This window comes from Chrysochloris asiatica, unplaced genomic scaffold, assembly GCF_000296735.1.
Source record: "Chrysochloris asiatica unplaced genomic scaffold, ChrAsi1.0 scaffold00262, whole genome shotgun sequence".
Taxonomy (NCBI): domain Eukaryota; kingdom Metazoa; phylum Chordata; class Mammalia; order Afrosoricida; family Chrysochloridae; genus Chrysochloris; species Chrysochloris asiatica.
In genome coordinates this window covers 654,462-673,008 of record NW_006408780.1, presented here as the reverse complement: position 1 = coordinate 673,008, position 18,547 = coordinate 654,462, and the positions used below count along the sequence as shown (strand labels likewise).

At 49.6% G+C, this 18,547-nt stretch overlaps 1 protein-coding gene across 1 annotated transcript in view; it reads right to left on the bottom strand.

Moving 5' to 3' along the window:
• Positions 1 to 6,530: 6,530 nt before the first annotated feature.
• ZFYVE28 (zinc finger, FYVE domain containing 28) overlaps positions 6,531 to 18,547 on the bottom strand; it is a 177,550-nt gene continuing 165,533 nt past the window's right edge. Inside the window, exons 10-13 of the mRNA XM_006874122.1 lie at positions 17,470 to 17,586; positions 9,820 to 9,924; positions 7,590 to 7,693; positions 6,531 to 6,662 (exon numbers count right to left, since the gene is read on the bottom strand). Coding sequence (XP_006874184.1) covers positions 6,531 to 6,662; positions 7,590 to 7,693; positions 9,820 to 9,924; positions 17,470 to 17,586 — 458 coding nt within the window. The remainder of the gene's footprint in view (positions 6,663 to 7,589; positions 7,694 to 9,819; positions 9,925 to 17,469; positions 17,587 to 18,547) is intronic.

Here is an 18,547-nt window from a genome sequence, read left to right as displayed (position 1 = left end):
CTGGAAGCGCTGTGTAGCTGAGGATATTATGTGGGAAGTAGAGACACTGCAGTCTGGAAGGCTGCTTAGAGGAGAGGTCTGGGTGGACCCAGGAAAAGACAAGCACCCCATGACTCCACGGCAGGGGTGGCCTTGAAGGGGTCACTCTGGGTCTTGTCACCAGAGCCCACTGTGGAGTCCAGGAACAGGAAGAGTGAGGATTGGCCACATGGGGGCAGTGTGTTGCCTTGATGTTGCCCTTTCTAGGACCCGGTCAGCTCCACTCAGTCTCCACTTCCACCCCCAGTAACCCAGGTGTCTATTCCTGAGGCGTTTGGGACATGGTTCCCTCTAACTGCAGACCCGTGGGGCCAGCACTAGATCTCTCTGGACCCTCCTATAAGATCCTGAGGACGAGTGCCCGGTCATTTGGTCCTACTGCTCAGGGGGGCCCAGTTCAGCCTTGGAGTGCCCACCCACGGTGTGGTGACACCTGTGGCCAGGGTTTCAGTTACCCTCAATAGTAGACCCTGCCATCCAGGACTTGCTGATGTCCCCTGGTGGCCACCAGAGGCTGCAACTGGGACCTTTGAGGGAGCCCAGCGCCAACTAGGAAGAAGGCAGGAACATCCCTAGCTCAAACCCTGACACCCCCCACCCCCATCATCTTGACCACCACCAAGGCCTCTGACTGTCTTCCTGGTGTCAGCCTTGTCAGCTGGCATACCCTCCTCTGACCAGAGTCCTTTGCTGTCATGGTCACAGCTCCCTTGTCACCATTTTCAGTCCTAGAAGCAGAGCTGCTTGCAGCTAGTAAGACTGGCTGCCGCCACCAAGGCATCACTTGGCCAAGCTGGCATGTGTGTGGAGATGGGCAGCGGGGGCTCCTATCAGTGGGGAAGGGGGCTCTGGAGCCCCGTCTGTTAGGGACTGAGCTGAACCTGTGAGGGTGGGGGAAGGCGTGTGATGGTGGTAGCTGTCACCTTTACTCAGCTGTGATTCTCGATGGTGTGGCAGACACTGGGCTGGGTACTCCCCCATAATGTAATAGGATAGAATCATATTCCACAATGTGAGCTGAGAGGATCGGCTGATCAGCTTCCATTTCTTAGAGCAAGTGAGGTGCTCCTTGAAGGGAGCTCTGAAGTCAAAGACACCATCTTCTAGAATCACACATACTACACCTGTTGGGTCACTTTAAAAAAAAAAAATCATTTTTTTAAAATTCACAAACTTTTTCTTCCCTTTCTTCCAAAGAAAATACTTTCTCTTTTCATTCCAGTTTTATTTCTAGAATTCCAGGACATTAGCCTGATAATGTTTGTTAAATGTGATTAAATATCCCAAAGTAATCTCACAGTATCATCATTCTTTTTGAAGGAATATAAATCTTAGACAAGTTGAAATTTGAGCAAGGCATTGTCCAAACAATCCTGCCTCTCCACCAGGGTCTGGTCTGGATTCTGGACATACAGACAGTCTGTGTGCTGGGCACATCAACCAATGTCATGTCATGTGACATTCAGGATCCAATTATGTCCTGCTGGCTCCTTCTTGTTGTTGTTGTTAGGTGCCGTCAAGTCATTACAGACCCACAGCGACCTTATGCACAGCAGAACGAAACACTGCCTGATCCTGGGCCAACCTCACTACTATTGCCATGCCTGAGTCCATCGCTGCTGTCACTTGGCCAATCCATCTCGTTGGGGGTCTTCCTCTTTTTCTTTGACCCTCCATCTTACCAAACATGATGTCCTTCTCCAGTGACTGGTCCTTCCTGACAATATGTCCAAAGTATGAGAGATGAAGTTTGGCCATCTTGGCCTCTAAGGAGCACTCTGGCTGCACTTCTTCCAACACGGATCTATTGGTTCTTTTGGCAGCCCATGGCACTTTCAATATTCTCCTCCAACACCATAACTCAAAGGCATCAATTCTTCTACGGTCTTCCTTATTCACTGTCCAGCTTTCACATGCATATGAGGTTATTGAAAACACCATGGCTTGGGTCAGGCTCACCTTAGTCCTCAAGCTGACATCTCTGCTATTCAACACTTTCAAAAGGTCTTGTACAGCTATCTGCTTCCCACAATAGTAATCATCTAAAGACAAGAAGATACTGTGATCTTTTTTGTAACATCCATATTCGCCCATGCTATTTTTGCAGATCTTATGTTTGCCCTTTGTGATACCTCTTTATTTCTTGGCATTAAATTTTAATGTGTCACGATCTAAAAAAAAGAGAAAGAAAGAAGAAAGGGGAGATTCCTTGGGGGGCGAGGCCTGCTTCCAGGATTGAAATGTTCGGGCAAAGCTTACTCTCTCAATCCTACACTCTTCTTGTCTGACCTCCAGTTGTAGGGACACGAAGAAACTTCCACCTACAGCCTGACCTGCAGATTTGGGGTTTATCAACCCCTGCTACCACGTGAGATGCGTTCAGTCTGTAGTGTGAGCCTCACAATTACGTGAGCCATCCTAGTTGTTGTTAGGTGCTGTTGAGTCAGCTCTAACTCCCTGTGACCATTTGCACAACAGAATGAAACCCTGACCAGTCCTGTGCCAGCCTCACAATCACTGCTATGCTTGAGCCCACTGCTGCTGCCACTGTGCCAATCCGTCTCATTAGCAGTCTGCCTCTTTTTCTCCGTCCCTCCACTTTACCAAGCACAATGCCCTTCTCCAGGGACTGGTACCTCCAAAGTGTGGGAGACCAAGTCTGGCCACCTTGACTTCTACAGAGCATTCTGGCTATACTTCTTCCAACACAGATTCATTTGCTCTTCCAGCAGTTCTTAGAACTGTTCATATTCTTCTCCAACACCACCACTCAAATGCATCGGTTCTTCTATGGTCTTCTTTGCTCACTGTCTAATTTTCACATACATAGGAGGTCATTAACTATACCATGGCTTGAGGAAGGCACACCTTAGTTCTCAAAGTGACATCTTGGCTCTTGAACACTTTTACAACAGATTTGCCTAATGCAATACATCATTTGATTTCTTGACTTGCTGGTTACAAGATTATGGATCCAAAGCAAAATGAAGTCTTTGACAACTTCAGTCCTTTTTCCACATACCATGATGTTATTTGTTGGTCTAGTTAAGAGGGTTTTGTTTTCTTCACATGGAGCTGCAATCCATACTGAAGAGGGTGATCTTGGCTCTTCATCACTTAAGTATTTGAAATCTTCTTTTGCTTCCAGCAAGCAAGGTTGTATCATCTGCATACTGATGTCACGTTTTCTTCATACAATCCGGTTTCTTAGATTATTTGCTCAGCATCCAGATTGAATAAGTATGGTGAAAGAATACAACCTTGACGCACACCTTTCCTGATTTTAACTGTCCAGTGTTCCCTTGTTCTATTCGAATGACTGCCTTTTGGTCTATGTACAGGTTCCTCCTGAACACAATGAAGTGTTTCAGGATACTCACGTTCCATAATGCTGTCCATATATATATATATATAAAATGCTTCATTAATATATATATATAATGCTCCATTAATGTTGCTCCTCTTGGAAACACAGCCAAGGGGACTGAGGTATAGCAGGGCTGGGCTACCTCTCCCCCTACAGTACCTCCCCCCCCAAGGTCAAACACAGCAGATCTCTGTTCAGAGGTCTCCTGGACCCCTTGGTGTATCATCCCCATCAGCCTACCACCTGGTGGCCCCACCTGTGGAGAACTGCAGTTTGTGTCTGGGATCTTGAGCTCCTAACCCAGCTATTACCAGAAACTCTACTGAGACCATCCCCTTTTCGAGAGCACTGATTTGTTTTTGTCCCAGCCTAGATACAGCCCAGAAAGAGTCAGAAAGCTCCCGAGGAAGACAGGAGACTCAGACCCTGGTTCCCCAGGGCAGTGTCTCTGGCCTTTCTCCAGCTCATGGACAGGGGAGTTTGTGGCCACTGGGTCCTTGTGAGGTCCCATCCTGCTAAGCATTGGCAGGCCTGAGGCTGGTGGCCCTCCTGGCCAGGGCTGCAGGCCTGGTATCTGGTTACCTAGGAGGTGGGCTGGGGCTGGTGGGCAGTGTGTTCCTGGTCCTTAACTCCTGGGATGGTCTCCCGGGAGCGGTCCTTCATGTATCACCAGCTCCAATGGGAACTTCCCAGACCACAGGACACTGTGGTCTCTGCCTCTTGGAGCCCCACTTACTAATCTCTATGAGCCTCAGTTTCTCTGAGGTCTTGAGGCAAGCAGACTCTAAAATCCAGAACTGCTGGCCCCAGGTGTGCTGAGCCCCAGCCCCTGCCTCTGCCGTGGCCCAACCCTTCCCTATGCCTGGTCCTGAATCGGCCCTTAGGAGGGAGCTAGCCCTGTAAACCGTGGGGTGACCACACATCTCAGGTTTAGTGTTTAAAGTCCCATGTTCCAGAGAAACCCTTAGTCCTGGGGAAAGAGGGACTGAGGTCACTCCTGTTGGGGACATACCCTGGCCAGCTGTCGCCTCAGCCAGCTAGATACTCCCGGGTTTCCTGTAGGGAGCCTTCCCCAGCCCTGTATTCAGCTTAGGGGCTGCCCAGGCCCAGGCCAGGTCCACACCCCTCCCTGTCTGCACTGGGCGGTGTTCCAGGGCCTCCATTCTCTCTCCTACCCCTGACCTGCTGGGCCAAGAAGGCCACGAGTCTGAGCAAAAAGGGGGTGCCAACCATGCAGTTTCTTGGGGGTTCTGTGGGGGGAGTGACTTCCTGGAGGGGGGGCTGGCCTCCCTAGTTCACTGATGATTCCAAAAGGACCTGGCCATTCAGCTGGCCACACAGGCCACAATCAGTCATGGGGTGTGGAGTGAGGGGACATATTTCTTGCTTCAACCAGGTGAACCCAGGGAAGCAAGGCTGAGTGTTTCTTCCCATAAGCCTCCAGGGCCCCGAGACACTTAGGGTCACCAGACACCCCTTCTCCGCCTCCATGTTCTGCAACAATTCCTCCCTCCCAAAAGAGGGTACACTAGCCACCCTGCCTTTCACAGTACTACCCCTTTTCCCTGGGCTCTCAGAGCCCACCACTGAGGGATGTCCACCCTCAGGGGCTGATCGGGCAGCCAAGTCTCAGGGGCTCATTGCTATGACCAAAGGCAGGCACTGTTGCCATAGCAATCCCACCAGGCAGCCTGCCTTCTTCATTCTCTCCAGGGTAGCCCTCTAGGCTGCTGGGAAGGTGGTTCTAGGTGGGCTGGACCTAGGGCATCCCCTCATTCACACACAGGCTGAGCCTCCCTTGAAACAAGTGCTGAGGCCAGAGTTGGCTGTGGGGAGGCTACGGTTGGGCCCTCCATGACATGAATTGGGGCTTGTATGGCTGGAATAGGGCCCCCATCTCCTGGGGCACTACTGATGAAAGTGGCTGGGGACTGGACATGAAGGGAGCACGTCCTGGTCCCGAATTGTGCCAAAAGGCCCAAAGCCAAGGAACTGGGGTTTCCCAGCGGGAGGAAACAGAGTCGGTTCTTACAAGAAGAAACGGGCACATCTGCAATCCTTAAATAGATTTATGGAAATGGCTCCATATTACAGCATTTAGAAAATAAAAATAATCTCAAATACAGAATAAACTCCATTTCTTAGATATACTTTTCTGTTCCCCCACAGAAACCATCTTTGTGCACATTTATCCCCTCGTAAGGTATGACTGGAGTCTTCTCTCTTATAAAAGAAGCGTCAGGTATGTTCTCTCTCTAAAAATAAAACTGCATCCGTCCTTGCGATGAGAAGCCTGAGACTGAAGCCTGAGGAAGTGTCTGTGCTGGGACCACCAGCACCTGGGCCTGGCCTGGCTGTTCCTGGGTCTGCAGAGGGTCCAGGACATTGAAGGGTCCAGAGGGAAGGGGCAGCGCACTCACTGGGACCCTCTGCTTTGGGAGCTGGCCACTCTTCTGGTGGGCAGGTAGGGGTTCACCTGCGTAACAGGGCACGCGGAGCCCATGCTCTGCATTCCCCAATGAGAAGAAATGTCTTTGCCAAGGTCCTGAGGCAGGGCAGCGGGTGGGGGGTGGCGGCACAGGGAAATGTGGTTTGGGGAACTGTGGGCTAGGGCCCTTGGAGAGAAAGGGCCAGTCCCTACCCAAGCCCTGGGTGAAGCCTGCTATGTCTGAGGCCTCTGGAACGCAAACCACACGGTTCCATGTGCATCCTCCACCTACCCCAGATTTGGCACCTGAGGGCTGGGGCTGCCTGAAGCTCAGCCCGTGACCCTACCACCGGGGTACAGGAGGACACTGAGCAGTCCCTCAGTGCGGAGGCAGGTGGCCAGGGTGGAAACCTGAACCCCTGGCTGGACAGACACCCTGCCCAGGATGGCCACCAGGCACCTGCGGGCACAAAACCAAGCCCAGGGTAGGTGGGATGAGGACTCTGGTATTCTGAAAGCTGGGGTGACCCCCTGGCTCCCCACAGCAGCAGCAGCAGATGAAATGCAATGAAACCCTCCAGTGGCGTGGCCTGAGGTGGGTAGGAAGTGGGGACCATGGCGGGGGCCATGGCAGGAACCATGATCTCCTTCCCGGGAACTCGAGTCCTTGATGCCCACGGTGGAATGGGTGCCATGTTAGATGGCCGCCTTGTCACTGTAGAAGGGTGTCACGTGGAACATGTAGCAGTGTGTGCACACGCGGACCGGCTTCATCTGGCCGTAGCGTGGCAGCGGCGCCGAGTGTGAGGAACAGCGGGAACAGAAGATCTGGAACATGGGGGGGAGGGGGGGGGCGGGGGGGGCAGCAGCAGTGGACTCGGCAGCAGGGTGTGTAGGGAGGGGCAGGCAGGTCCACCAGCCCTGTGCCCCACCAGCCCTGGGCCTCACGCCTCTGAGGCCGGTGGTGGGACCCACCCCAGGCCCAGGTGCCTCTTGCCTTCCCTCCCACCCAGACCAGGCTGGGCGCAGGATGAGGTCTGCGTGAATCAGCCAGAAAACCTGTGGCAGGTCTTGGTCCCATCCAGTCTGTAAACCAGAAGAGCCAAGCCCACCGAGTCAATCCCACCTCACAGCATCCCTGTAGAACAGAATAGAACCGCTCCTTAGGGTTTCTGGGCCTACGGATCTCTCCGCGAACAGCCAGCCTCGTCTTTCTCCCACAGAGTGGCTGGTGGGTTTGAACTGAGGAGCCTGCACTTTGCACTTAGCAACACAAGGTTTACCCATTGTGCAATCAAGGCTCCTCATATGTTGTAAAAAGCTCCCTGCCATCCAGCCAATCCCTGGCTCATAGAGACTCTATGTAGAAGACAGCATTCTTTCTCCCGCAGAGCGACTGGTGGGTTTGAACCACCAACCTTGCAGTTAGCAACCCAACACCTAACCCACTACACCACCAGGACTCCATCCTGGCTGTGGTGGGATCTAATTCGGACCCTCTCCTGCCCCCAGCTTTTAAGTGGCTAGGACAGGGTGTGGGCACCCTCCACTTACTGGTATAAATGCGCTGTGTCCGGAGTCAGCCGGGGCACAGAACTGGGGGCCTCAGCACCTGGACTCCATTGGCCCCTGTGGCTCTGTACTGGCTTCCAGACTCAGGTCCTCTGTTTGTAGACACGAGGCCTATATTCTGGGGACTGTGTTCTACCTGCCCCGGAAGTCCCCAAGCCTCAGGCTCCCTGGTGGCCGGCCTACCTTTCCGCAGCTCCGGCAGTGGTGCTTCCGGCGGATGACGGTGAAAGGTGCTTTACAGGTGGTGCACAAGCCGCAGGCCTCATCCGGGACCCATTCAGGAGGGTCTGTCACAGAGAGAGCCAGTGGGGCCCGGGTGGTCAGCCCAGGCTCTGACCAGGTGGACCCCACGGTGTCTCAGTTCTCCTGTCTCCAGTCTGCCCACCCCCGACAGACTTCAGTCACTTACTGGAATGGTCATTCCTTCCAGATGGTATTTTTGGCTTGTATTTTTATTTTCTGTCTGTACTATTCAACAGTCCTTTATAAATCAAGGCTTTGAAAGAGTGGATTTCTTCCCCCTTTTTCCTTTTTGGCAGCCCCCCCCAAATGCATCTTAAAGTAACCCTCCTTTCTCCCTTCCTGCTGACCTTGTACATCAGATCTGGGCACAGGTATTCCAAGTTCTCTCCACATTGTACTGTAACCGGCTGTTTGTCAGCTCCCATCACAAGACTAAGGGTCTTGTGCCTTATCTACCTTTGTATCCATGGCCTGAGATGTCACTAGAAATACTCACAGTATAATAAGTTGGAGCAATGATTTAATACTTGAAGATTCTCTTAGACTCGAAGGCCTATTCTAGAGAGTAATCTAGACACCAACCAAAATGAAATGATAAATGTTACATGTTAAATGATGAGTACAAAGTAAATCGTCTTGTTTCATTTGGGAGGAGGGGGTTGTTGTTAAGTAGTTGAGTTGGTTCTGACTTACAGCGCCCCTATATAGGATTTCCAAGGAATGGCTGGTGAGTTTAAACCACCGACCTTGCAGTCCAGTGCTTATCCTACAGCACCACACCAGGACTCTGTGCATGTGGGTGGGTGTGTTGGGGGGAGGGAGGGAAGAGGGGCAACACCTGCCACCTAGCTCAAGGCCAGGCCCCTGTGTAATCACATCCTGTATGATGGATAGATAATTTTATGCGTCTTGGCCAGGCTACTGTACCCAGGTGTCTGGTCAAACACTAGTCAGCTGTTGCTCGTTGTGGTGGTTATGTGCCGTGGAGTCGGTTCCAACTCATAGCAACCCTGTACAGGGTTTCTGAGGCTGTAAATCTTTACGGGAGCAGAAAGCCTCATCTTTCTCCTGCGGAACAGCTGGTAGTTTCGAACTGCTGACCTTGCGGCTCGCAGCCCGATTCGTAACCACTACGCTACCAGAGTAGCCATTAAGTTGGCCCCAGCTCATGTAAAACCCATGCCATCCAGCTGACTCTTAACTAGTAGCAACCTGGTAGGACAGAGAACTGCTTTCAGGGTTTCTAGACTAGACAACTCTGTGGAAGCTGACTGTCTCATCTTTCTCCCATGGAGTGGCTGGGGGGTTTGAACTGCCGACCTTGAGGTTAGCAGCCCAGTGCTGACCCCACACTGCCCACCAGGCTTCCCTCCAGCTTACGTAGGGCTGCACCACCTCATGATCTTTGATACATTTGAGCCCACTGTTGCACCTGTTAATGCAAATGTTGCACGTGATCTAGTTACTGTAGCAAAGTCATTGTTGTTGCGCCTTCCAATTGGCTCCTGCTCATAGCAACCCTGTATAGGGTTTCCAAGGCTTTAAAGCTTTGTGGGAGCAGACGGCCTCTCATCTTTCTTCCAAGGAGCAGATGGTAGTCTCAAACAGCCAGCCTTGTAGTTCTGAGTCCAGTGCTTATCCTATGGAGCCACTGCGCTTACTGGCAAAGTCATTGTTGTTGTTGTGATGTGCCGTGGAGTCGGTTCCGACTAATAGCGACCATGTACAGGGTTTTTGAGCCTGTAAATCTTTACGGGATCAGAAAGCCTCATCTTTCTCCTGTGGAACAGCTGGTAGTTTTGAACTGCTGACCTTGCAGTTAGCAGATCGCCTACACTGCCAGAGCTCCTTATATAAAGATATGAGGGGGGCTTCAAAAAGTTAGTGAAAAAAATTCCATTTTCTTTTCCCATGAATTTTCAGAAGCCCCCTCATATACGTGGCTCACTCTGGTGGGCCACCCATTTCAAAGGCCTTTGACACAGGTGAGGGGTCAAGAAATGGGGTCAGCTCAGCTCTGGGCAAACTCTGCCGGACCCTCAGACACCCACAGCCCAGACCACCTGGTCTTGTCCTTTGCCTGATGCCCTCTTGCCCCAGCTTGCAATGGCTCCCAGGCTGAAAGATGGAAACCCCCAGAAACAAAGTCCTGCATGCTGGGTCCCTGTACCTTCGAAATCACCATCCCGTGCCTTGGCGGTGAGCTCGGAGGATGACAGGGTCTCCTGGCATAAAGCGCAGTCCTCCAAGGCCGCCCTCCGCAGTGTCTGGGTGACTACATGAGAAAGAGCGGTGGTCACCAGTCCCCAGAGGGGATGCCCTCGGGGTTAGGGACTCAGGGACCACATACCCTGGTGCTGCCAGCAGGGCTGGTTCATCGGGGACCCCTGAGCATGGGGTCCCTGATGCTGGGATTCAAATCCACTCACAATCTTGTACACATGAATAGAGCTCCCCCCGTAGTTCGTGTCTACTGCCTTGGCAGGCCCAGCGCTGACCCTGGCAAGGGGCCCTCTAAGGCCCTCAGGATCCAAGACAGGCCTCTATCAGTCTGCTCCAGGGTTCACGATCCAGGGTGTGGATCTTAGGGTACAGGACCCGGAGTGTGGGGTGTGGGGTCCTAGGGTCCAGGGTCCAGGGTGTGGGACCCTAGGGTGGATGGCCCAGGGTGTGGGATCCTAAGGTGTGGGGTTTGGGCTGCAGGGCCCTGGGAAGGCTGGTGGTGAGCAAGCACTCCCCTCACCCCATGAGTTGGGTCAGAATAGCCACACGGCCTCTCACCCACCTGTCCTCAGGAAAGAAGGATCCCCACCCCGCCCCTCTCCTCACCATGGCTGCCTGTTGCCAGGCCCGCTAAGCAATGACCCAGACCCACACAATGGCCTCTCAGAGAGAGCATGTGACCTGAGGTCTGATTCACACACCCCAGGACCCTCCCAGACATGGGGGCTGGGGAAGAGCTTTTAGCAGGGGCTAAGGCTCTAGGGGGCTCTGAAGATGCTAGGCCTCAGGATCCAAGAACAGCTGGGCTCTATGGTGGGCTTAAGGTCGGGGATGGGGGCAGTTCAGCCTCAGCAGGGAAGGGCAGTGGGGTGCCTAGACCAAGGTCTTGTCAAGGACAAGTCCTTTCTGGCCACCTGTGTGGCCAAGTACAGGATCCACCATGTGGTCAGTCACGCAGCCAGGTCTCTCTGCTCCTTTGTCTCCTGAGCTAAGGCCTGTGCAGGTTGGCTTCATTCCTTGGGATGGGATAACCTGTCCTCCAGCTTCCTTCTGTCTACCACCTGTCTAATTCCCCACAGGTCACAGGGTCCCCCAAGGGTTTGGGCACTTACCCATACTCCTGGTCTGAGGGCCTGGTCTGTACATTATGGTGGGCCCCAAGGTTCAGGGATTTCCCCCTTCTCACTGTGACCTCCATACATGGGGAGCCTTGTACTGTCTGCCTGGGTGGTCAGGGTCCATGGATTGTGATCCCCTGAGGTAGCTTGAGGGCTCTGTGTAGTTCAGTGTCTGTCATGGATTTAATTGTGTCTCCCAAAATGTGTCAACTTGGTTGGGCCATGATTTCCAGTGGTCTGATGTTATATAATGATGTAATTTAGCAATTACGTAATGCTGTAATTGTCCCTCAAGTAGTTGTCAGGGGCTGGTCACAGTCCTGATCAGACATCAGGGGAATTCTGGGGTGGGGGGGGGGGGGTGGTAGGAGAAAGAAATGAGCTGGGAAGAGGGACCTCAGGACCACCAAGAAAGAAGAGATGGGAATAAAGTGTGTGCTTTAAACCAAGGGTCCCTGTGCTGAGAAGCTCCTATACCCACTCAAGGGAAGCCAGATGCCAAGGCACAGAGAGATGAACAAGGGACAGCAGCCCCATGTATGTAGAAAAGAGACAGGGCCCTTCTTCCAGAGTCAACAGAGGAAGAAAGCCTTCCCTGAGAACTGCCTAGATTTAGACGATAGCCTCTGAAACTGTGAAAGAATGAATCTGTTCGTCAAAGTCCCCCCCTTGTGGTGTTTCTGTCATAGCAGCTCCAGAGAACTCAGCAAGTGTCCTTGCAGGCCCCAAGGGAGGAGCACTCCGTTTATAAAGACAGTTCTGAGGAATGTTCTCCCCAAAGCCACTGGTCAAGAATGCCCTGGGTCTGGGAGACGGTGTAGCCAGGTGCAGGGCTCTGGCAGGCTGAGCCAACTGGACCCTCGGGTGACCTGGGGGCTTTCTTCCAGAATAGGGTAAAATGGAAGTTGTCAAAAATGAAAGGGAACTCACGAAGGAAGATGGATAGCCTAGTATTGGTGGTGATGGTGGTTATGTGCTACTGAGTCAGTTCCGACTCATAGTGCCCTCGTATAGGGTTTTGGAGGTTATAAATGTTTACGGGAGCAGAAAACCTCATCTTTCTCTTGTGGAGGAACTGGGAGATTCACATTACTGAACTTGTAGTTAGCAGCTCAGTTCCTGGTTCACTAGGCTAGGACTCCTATTCTAGGCATTAGTGAGCTGAAATGGACTGGTATTGGCCATTTTGAATCTGACAACCATATGGTTTACTATTCCAGAAAGGACAAATTGAGGACGGCATTGTATTCATAGTCAAAAAGAACATTTCAAGATGTATCCTGAAGTACAATGCTATCTGTAATAGGTTAATATCCATACGCCTACAAGGAAGACTAGTACTGAAATTTACGCACCAACCACTAAACCCAGTGATGATGAAACTGAAGAATTCTACTAACGTCTTTAGTCTGGAATTGATCAAACATGCAATCAAGATGTATTGAAAATTACTGGCAACTAGAATGCAAAGGTTGTGAACAAAGAGGATGGATCAGTCATTGGAAAATAAGGCCTCGGTGACAAAAATGATGCTGAAGATTGCATGACAGAATTTTGCTAGACCAATGACTGCATTGCAAATGCCTTTTTTAAACAACACAAAAGACAACGTATACACATGGACCTCATCAGACGGAATACACAGAAATCAAACTGACTCCATCTGTGGAAAAAGACGGTGGAGAAGCTCCATCTCATCAGCCAAAACAAGGCCAGGGGCAGGCTGTGAAACAGACTGTCAATTGCTCATATGCAAGTTCAGGCTGAAGCTGAAAGAAAAAATTTTAAAAACAAGTCCATGAGAGCCAAAATATGAGTTTGAACATATCCCACCTGAATTTAGAGATCATCTCAACAACAGATTTGGTGCACTAGACACTAAAGACAGAAAACCAGAAAAGTTGTGGGATGACCAAGAACATCATAGAGGAAGAAAGCCAAAGGTCATTAAGAAGATAAGGAACAGACCAAAATGGATGTCAGGAGAGACTATGAAACTTGCTCTCTAGAATAGAGATGAAATGAGGAGGTAAAAGAGCTAAACAGAACATTTTAAAGAGCTCAAAAAATGAAGTCAAGAATTATAATGAAAGTGAAAAGCTCTGGAGTTAGAATACCAGAAGGGAAGAACCCGTTCAGTGTTTCTCAAAGTAAAAGAATTGAAGAGGAAATTCAAGTCTCAACCTGAAATATTGAAGGATTTCATGCATCAAATATCGAATGATGCAGAAAGCATCAAAAGAAGATGGAAGAAGAACTTCTGGCAAGAGGGCAGATTAGGCAGATGCATTACATGGACCCTCTGCAACAAGATACAAAAGGCCAAATAAGACATGATGAAAATTCTGGCACCCTGAACTTCAGAGGAAAGGTTAGAGAGGTGGATGCAGTGCTTGCTGGGAGGTGAGGCTAAGCAGGGACAGCGAGAGAGAGAGACTGACTGCTGAACAGCTGGCCAAATGCGGTCCAACCACCATCTGGTGAGCAGCTTTGTCAGCAAAGGGAGGCCTGGCAGAGCAGATTCACATGGACAGTGGGAAAGGTGGGGTTTCTTTCACCCCATGTTCTCCTGGTGACCAGAAGTGTGGCAAGCTCCCACGCTCATCCACCCCCAGCACAGACCCTAATCTCCGGGAGTTCAGAGGCACATGGTTGGGAGCCACACTAGTGTGAGTTGTGAGCTAGCTGTGCTGCTATGGTGTGCAGCTGTGGTACCTGGAGTCTGGTGGGCTCAGCTCCAGACCTACAAAACCCACAGTGCCACCAGTCCAGATTTAACCAGTCCCCTGCCCTCAGCTTCTCTGTGGTCCTAACAGACAATGAAACCAGCTCCATCAAAGGGCTCCACGAACTACTTTTGGATTGAGTGCCCTGAATACAGATAACATTGAGGCCAATATGAACTCCACCTAGGACCAGGAACATCCCCTCCACAACCACATCATGAGCTCCTTGAATTGCAAGAGCTAACCAGAGATTTCTTTCCTCCAGGTCCAACAACCATGCTGCCTGTTTTTAAAATCATGACAACTCCACAATGCCTCAGAGACAACAGACAATTTTAGCTCACAGGAAGAAACAAGAGAGAATGGCTTAAATAAATGACCAAGATACAGAGCCAGGAAACATTTCTGAAGAAGAAAAGGTAATAGAAATAACTGAAAAAGAAGTCAAAAGAATGCTAATTAGGTGCCTTCACAGGACTGACAGAAAGATTGAGGAAAGCAAGGAGAACAAAATAAAAACTTTAGAAGAATTCAGGAAAACACTGCAAGAACAAACAGACAAAATAATTACAAATTTTGAAACAGTATGAAACCTGCAATTAGAAATCCAGAAGATTAATACTAAGATCTCAGAAATGGACACAGTACATTCAAAGGGCAAAGGAATTGATGTGAAATAATGGAAGCCTGAAATAGTGAGCTTCAAGATAAATCTCTGGTAGCGTAGTGGTTACAAATCAGGCTGCGAACTGCAAGGTCAGCCGTTCGAAACTACCAGCTGTTCCGCAAGAGAAAGATGAGGTTTTCTGCTCCTGTAAAGATTTACAGCCTCGGAAATCCTGTACAGGGTTGCTATGAGTCGAAAACGACTCCACAGAACATAACAACAACAACAACAACACAAGAACAATCAGGAAAAAGGAATGAAAAAATCTGAAGAAAGCCTAAGAGTTATGTGGGACACCATGAAGAGGAACAGCTTACAGGTGATTGGAATTCCTGATAAGTAAAAGACAAACACAGAGAAAATTGTCGAAGAGTTGTTGGAAGAAAACACCCCTAGCATCATGAAACACGAGAAGGTAAGCATACAAGAAGCTGAACAAATTCCAAACAGGATACATCCCAAAAGAAAATCACCAAGACCTATCATAATCAAACTTTCTAAAATCAAAGACAAGGCAAGAATCCTGGGATCAGCTTGGGAAAAAGAGAAAAGTGCCCTAAAAGGAGAACCAATACGACTAAGCTCTGATTTCTCAGCAGAAAATCATGCAGGCAAGAAGGCAATGGGACGACATACACAACTCTGAAAGAAAAAGATTGCAATGCTCTACCTCAAATACGAAGGTGAAATTAGGACATTTCTTGAAAAAGAGAAATTAAATGAATTTGTAAGGACTAGACCAACTTTACAGAAAAATGCTAAAGGATGATCTTTGGACAGAGAACCAACAACAGCGGACAACAAGCTGAGATTGTCATACATGATAACGCTACCCAGAAATCAATCAGATATTTACAAGTATTTAAAGAAGATGAAAGGAATACACAGTCACTGTACCATAAAAGGCCATGTTCAACCATTTCAAGAGGTAGCATATGGTCAAGAGACAATGGTACTACCCTAGGAAGAGGTCGAAGGTACATTGAAGGTATTCACAAAGAACACAACTCCAGGAGTTGACAGACTACAACTGGAAATCTTTCAAGAAATCGATGTAACACTGGAGGCATTTATTCATCTTTGCCAAGAAGTTTACAAGACAGCTATCTGGCCAACTGATTGGAAGAGATCCATATCTGTGCCCATTCCAAAGAGAGATGACCCAACTGAATGTGGGGAATATCGGACCATATCATTAATATCACATGAAAGTAAAATTTTGCTGAAAATAATCCAAAAACGGTTGCAGCAGTACATCGACAGGAAGCTGCAAGAAATTCAAGCTGGAATCAGAAGAGGATGTGGAACTAGGGATTTCATTGCTGATATCAGATTCAACTTGCTGAAAGCAGAGAATACTAGAGAGATGTTTTATTGACTATGCAGAATCTTTTCACAGTATGGCTCATAACAAATTATGGGTAACATTGTGAAGAATTGGAATTCCAGAATACTTGTGTTCATGAGGAACCTATACATAGACAAGAGACAGTCATTCAAACCGAACAGGTAATCCTGAATGATTTTAAATCAGGAAATGTGTGCACCAGAGTTGTATTCTTTCACCATACTTATTCAATCTGTATGCTGAGCAAATAATCCCAGATGTTGAATTCTATGAAGAAGAACATGCCATCAGGATTGGACGAGGACTCGTTAACAACCTGCAATATGCAGATGACACACCTTGCTTGCTGAAAGGGAAGAGGACTTAAAATACTTACTGATGGAGATCAAAAACCCTAGCCTTCAGTATAGATTGTACCTCAATGTAAAGAAAACAAAAATCCTTTCAAATGGACCAATAAATAACATCATAATAAACGGAGAAAAGATTGAAGCTGTCAAGGACTTGTTTGTCCTGAATCTGCAATCAACACTCATGGAAGCAGCAGTCAAGAAATCAAGCAATGTATTGCATTAAGTAAATCTGCTGCACAAGACCTTTTTAAAGTGTTCAAGAGCAAAGATGTCAGTTTGAGGACTAAGGTACGCCTGACCCAAGCCATGGTATTTTCAATAACCTCATATGCATGTTAAAGATGGACAGTGAATAAGGAAGACTGTAGAAGAACTGATGAATTTGAGCGATGGTGTTGGAGAAAAATACCGAAAATACAATGGGCTGCTAAAGGAACAAACCAATCTGTGTTGGAAGAAGTGCAGCCAGAATGCTTCTTAGAAGCCAGATGGTGAGACTTCGTCTCTCATACTTCAGACATGTTAGTTATTAGGAGGAACCAGTCCCTGGAGAAGGACATCATGCTTGGGAAAGTGAGGTCACTGAAGAAGAGGAAAACTCTTAATGAAATGGCACTGAGGCAGCTGTCATGGGCTCAAACGTTAACAAATGTGAGGCCAGCGCAGGATGGGTCAGTGTTTTGTTCTGCGATGCTAAGGGTCACTACATGTTAGAATGAACTCCACAGCATCTAACCACAACAACATCCCCGCATGTGGTTTGGGGGGGACACAGGCGCATATCCTTCCCCATCCCAGGACCCTGTCACAACTTCACAGGGAGAGAAGGGCTGCCCTCCTTGGGACTTGCCTCAGTCCCAGTCCTGATACCACACGTGTGTGAGAGAGAGAAAGCGCATGCGTGAGTCTATACTGGGTGTGAGTCTGTGCCGATACGTGTGGCTGTGATGCTTTGAGGAGAAGTGGACTCACAGTCCACTCCCTTTGATCTGGACAGCAGACCGCTGGGATGGATGGAAGTCAGAAGGCAGACACCGTGCCTCTCCGGGTCTACTCCCCGCCTGCCCCCAATAAGCAGACGGCTGCCTTGCTGGGAAGCACGGGCAGTTAGCACCTGCGTGTACGATCACATGTATGGAGGGCTGTGTCCTGCCCACCCAGCTGTGACCCCAGTTCTGTTGGCAGCTCTGCCCCTCGGTCCCCATAGCAGACAGCCTGGTACTGCTAAGCCATTTCCATGTGGAGTGTACAGGCCACGGAGACCCTACAGTGGGTAGCTGCTTCTGTCCCCAGGGTTGAATGTCGAGGTTTTCTGTCCCCTGCTTCCTGTGGATGGCAGACAGGACAATCTCACAGGCCCAGAGGCCGACTGAGTGGGTGCTCACCCTTCTTCAGCTTCTCCTTGTCATCCGTTTCCGGCTTGGTCGCCATGACTTCAAACAGCGTTTTCAGGATACTTCTCAGGTCACTGGCGTAGTTGGTCTGCAGCTGGTCAGCCACACCTGGGCGGAGGGTCACGGGGGAGAACAGGAAGTCAGGCAGGCTGACCTGGGATACTTGATGCTGCCTGCTGGGTACAACCATGCCAGGGTTCAAGGCTCAAGAACCACATGGCCTCAGACCAATCCAGCCCCCATAAGAGACAAAAGTCAAAAGTTGGCAGAAGTCTAAAGTCAAGAGTCAAAGGAAGGCAGGCGAAGCAATTGCAACTACCTGAATCAGTACCCCACAGACAGTCTGTTCCTGACATGCACGGGTTTTATCTGTGTGGTCACAGCTACCGCAACCAAGTGGACATTCCTCCACAGAGGGTTGGTGTGGTGCCCACCCCCTTGGTACAACAGCACCTTTAACTGTGACAGCAACTGGGATTTTCAGACAAACCCCTGGCCCAGACAGTCAGCTGCCACAATCACTATGAGCCTGGGCCTCCAGAGACCACATGCCAGGAGTCCATGGGGACCCTGCCCATGGATGATGCCAGCACCTGGATCTTCTGTCCATCCAGATGCCCCATGGCAGGAAGACATCCTCCTTTCTCCCTCCCTCGGATGAGCGGGAGACTGCACTCATGTGGGAAGACTGTGGGGTTGCTGATGTTTACAGAACAGTCGGAAGAACCTCAAACACATGAGCTACACACACTAACCACACACACAACGTAGACATCACACATACTAACCACACACCACACATGCATCATACACCCTAAGCACACATATCACACACAACACATACATCATACGCACTAACCACACACACAGCATAGACAGCATACATACTAACCACACACAACACACACACACTAACCACACACAGCACACACATACCACATACATTACATGCACTAACCACACACACACACCATGACATCACACATACTAACCATACACAATATAGACATCACACATAGTAGCCACACACACACACTAACCACACAGCACACACATCACACACGCTAAC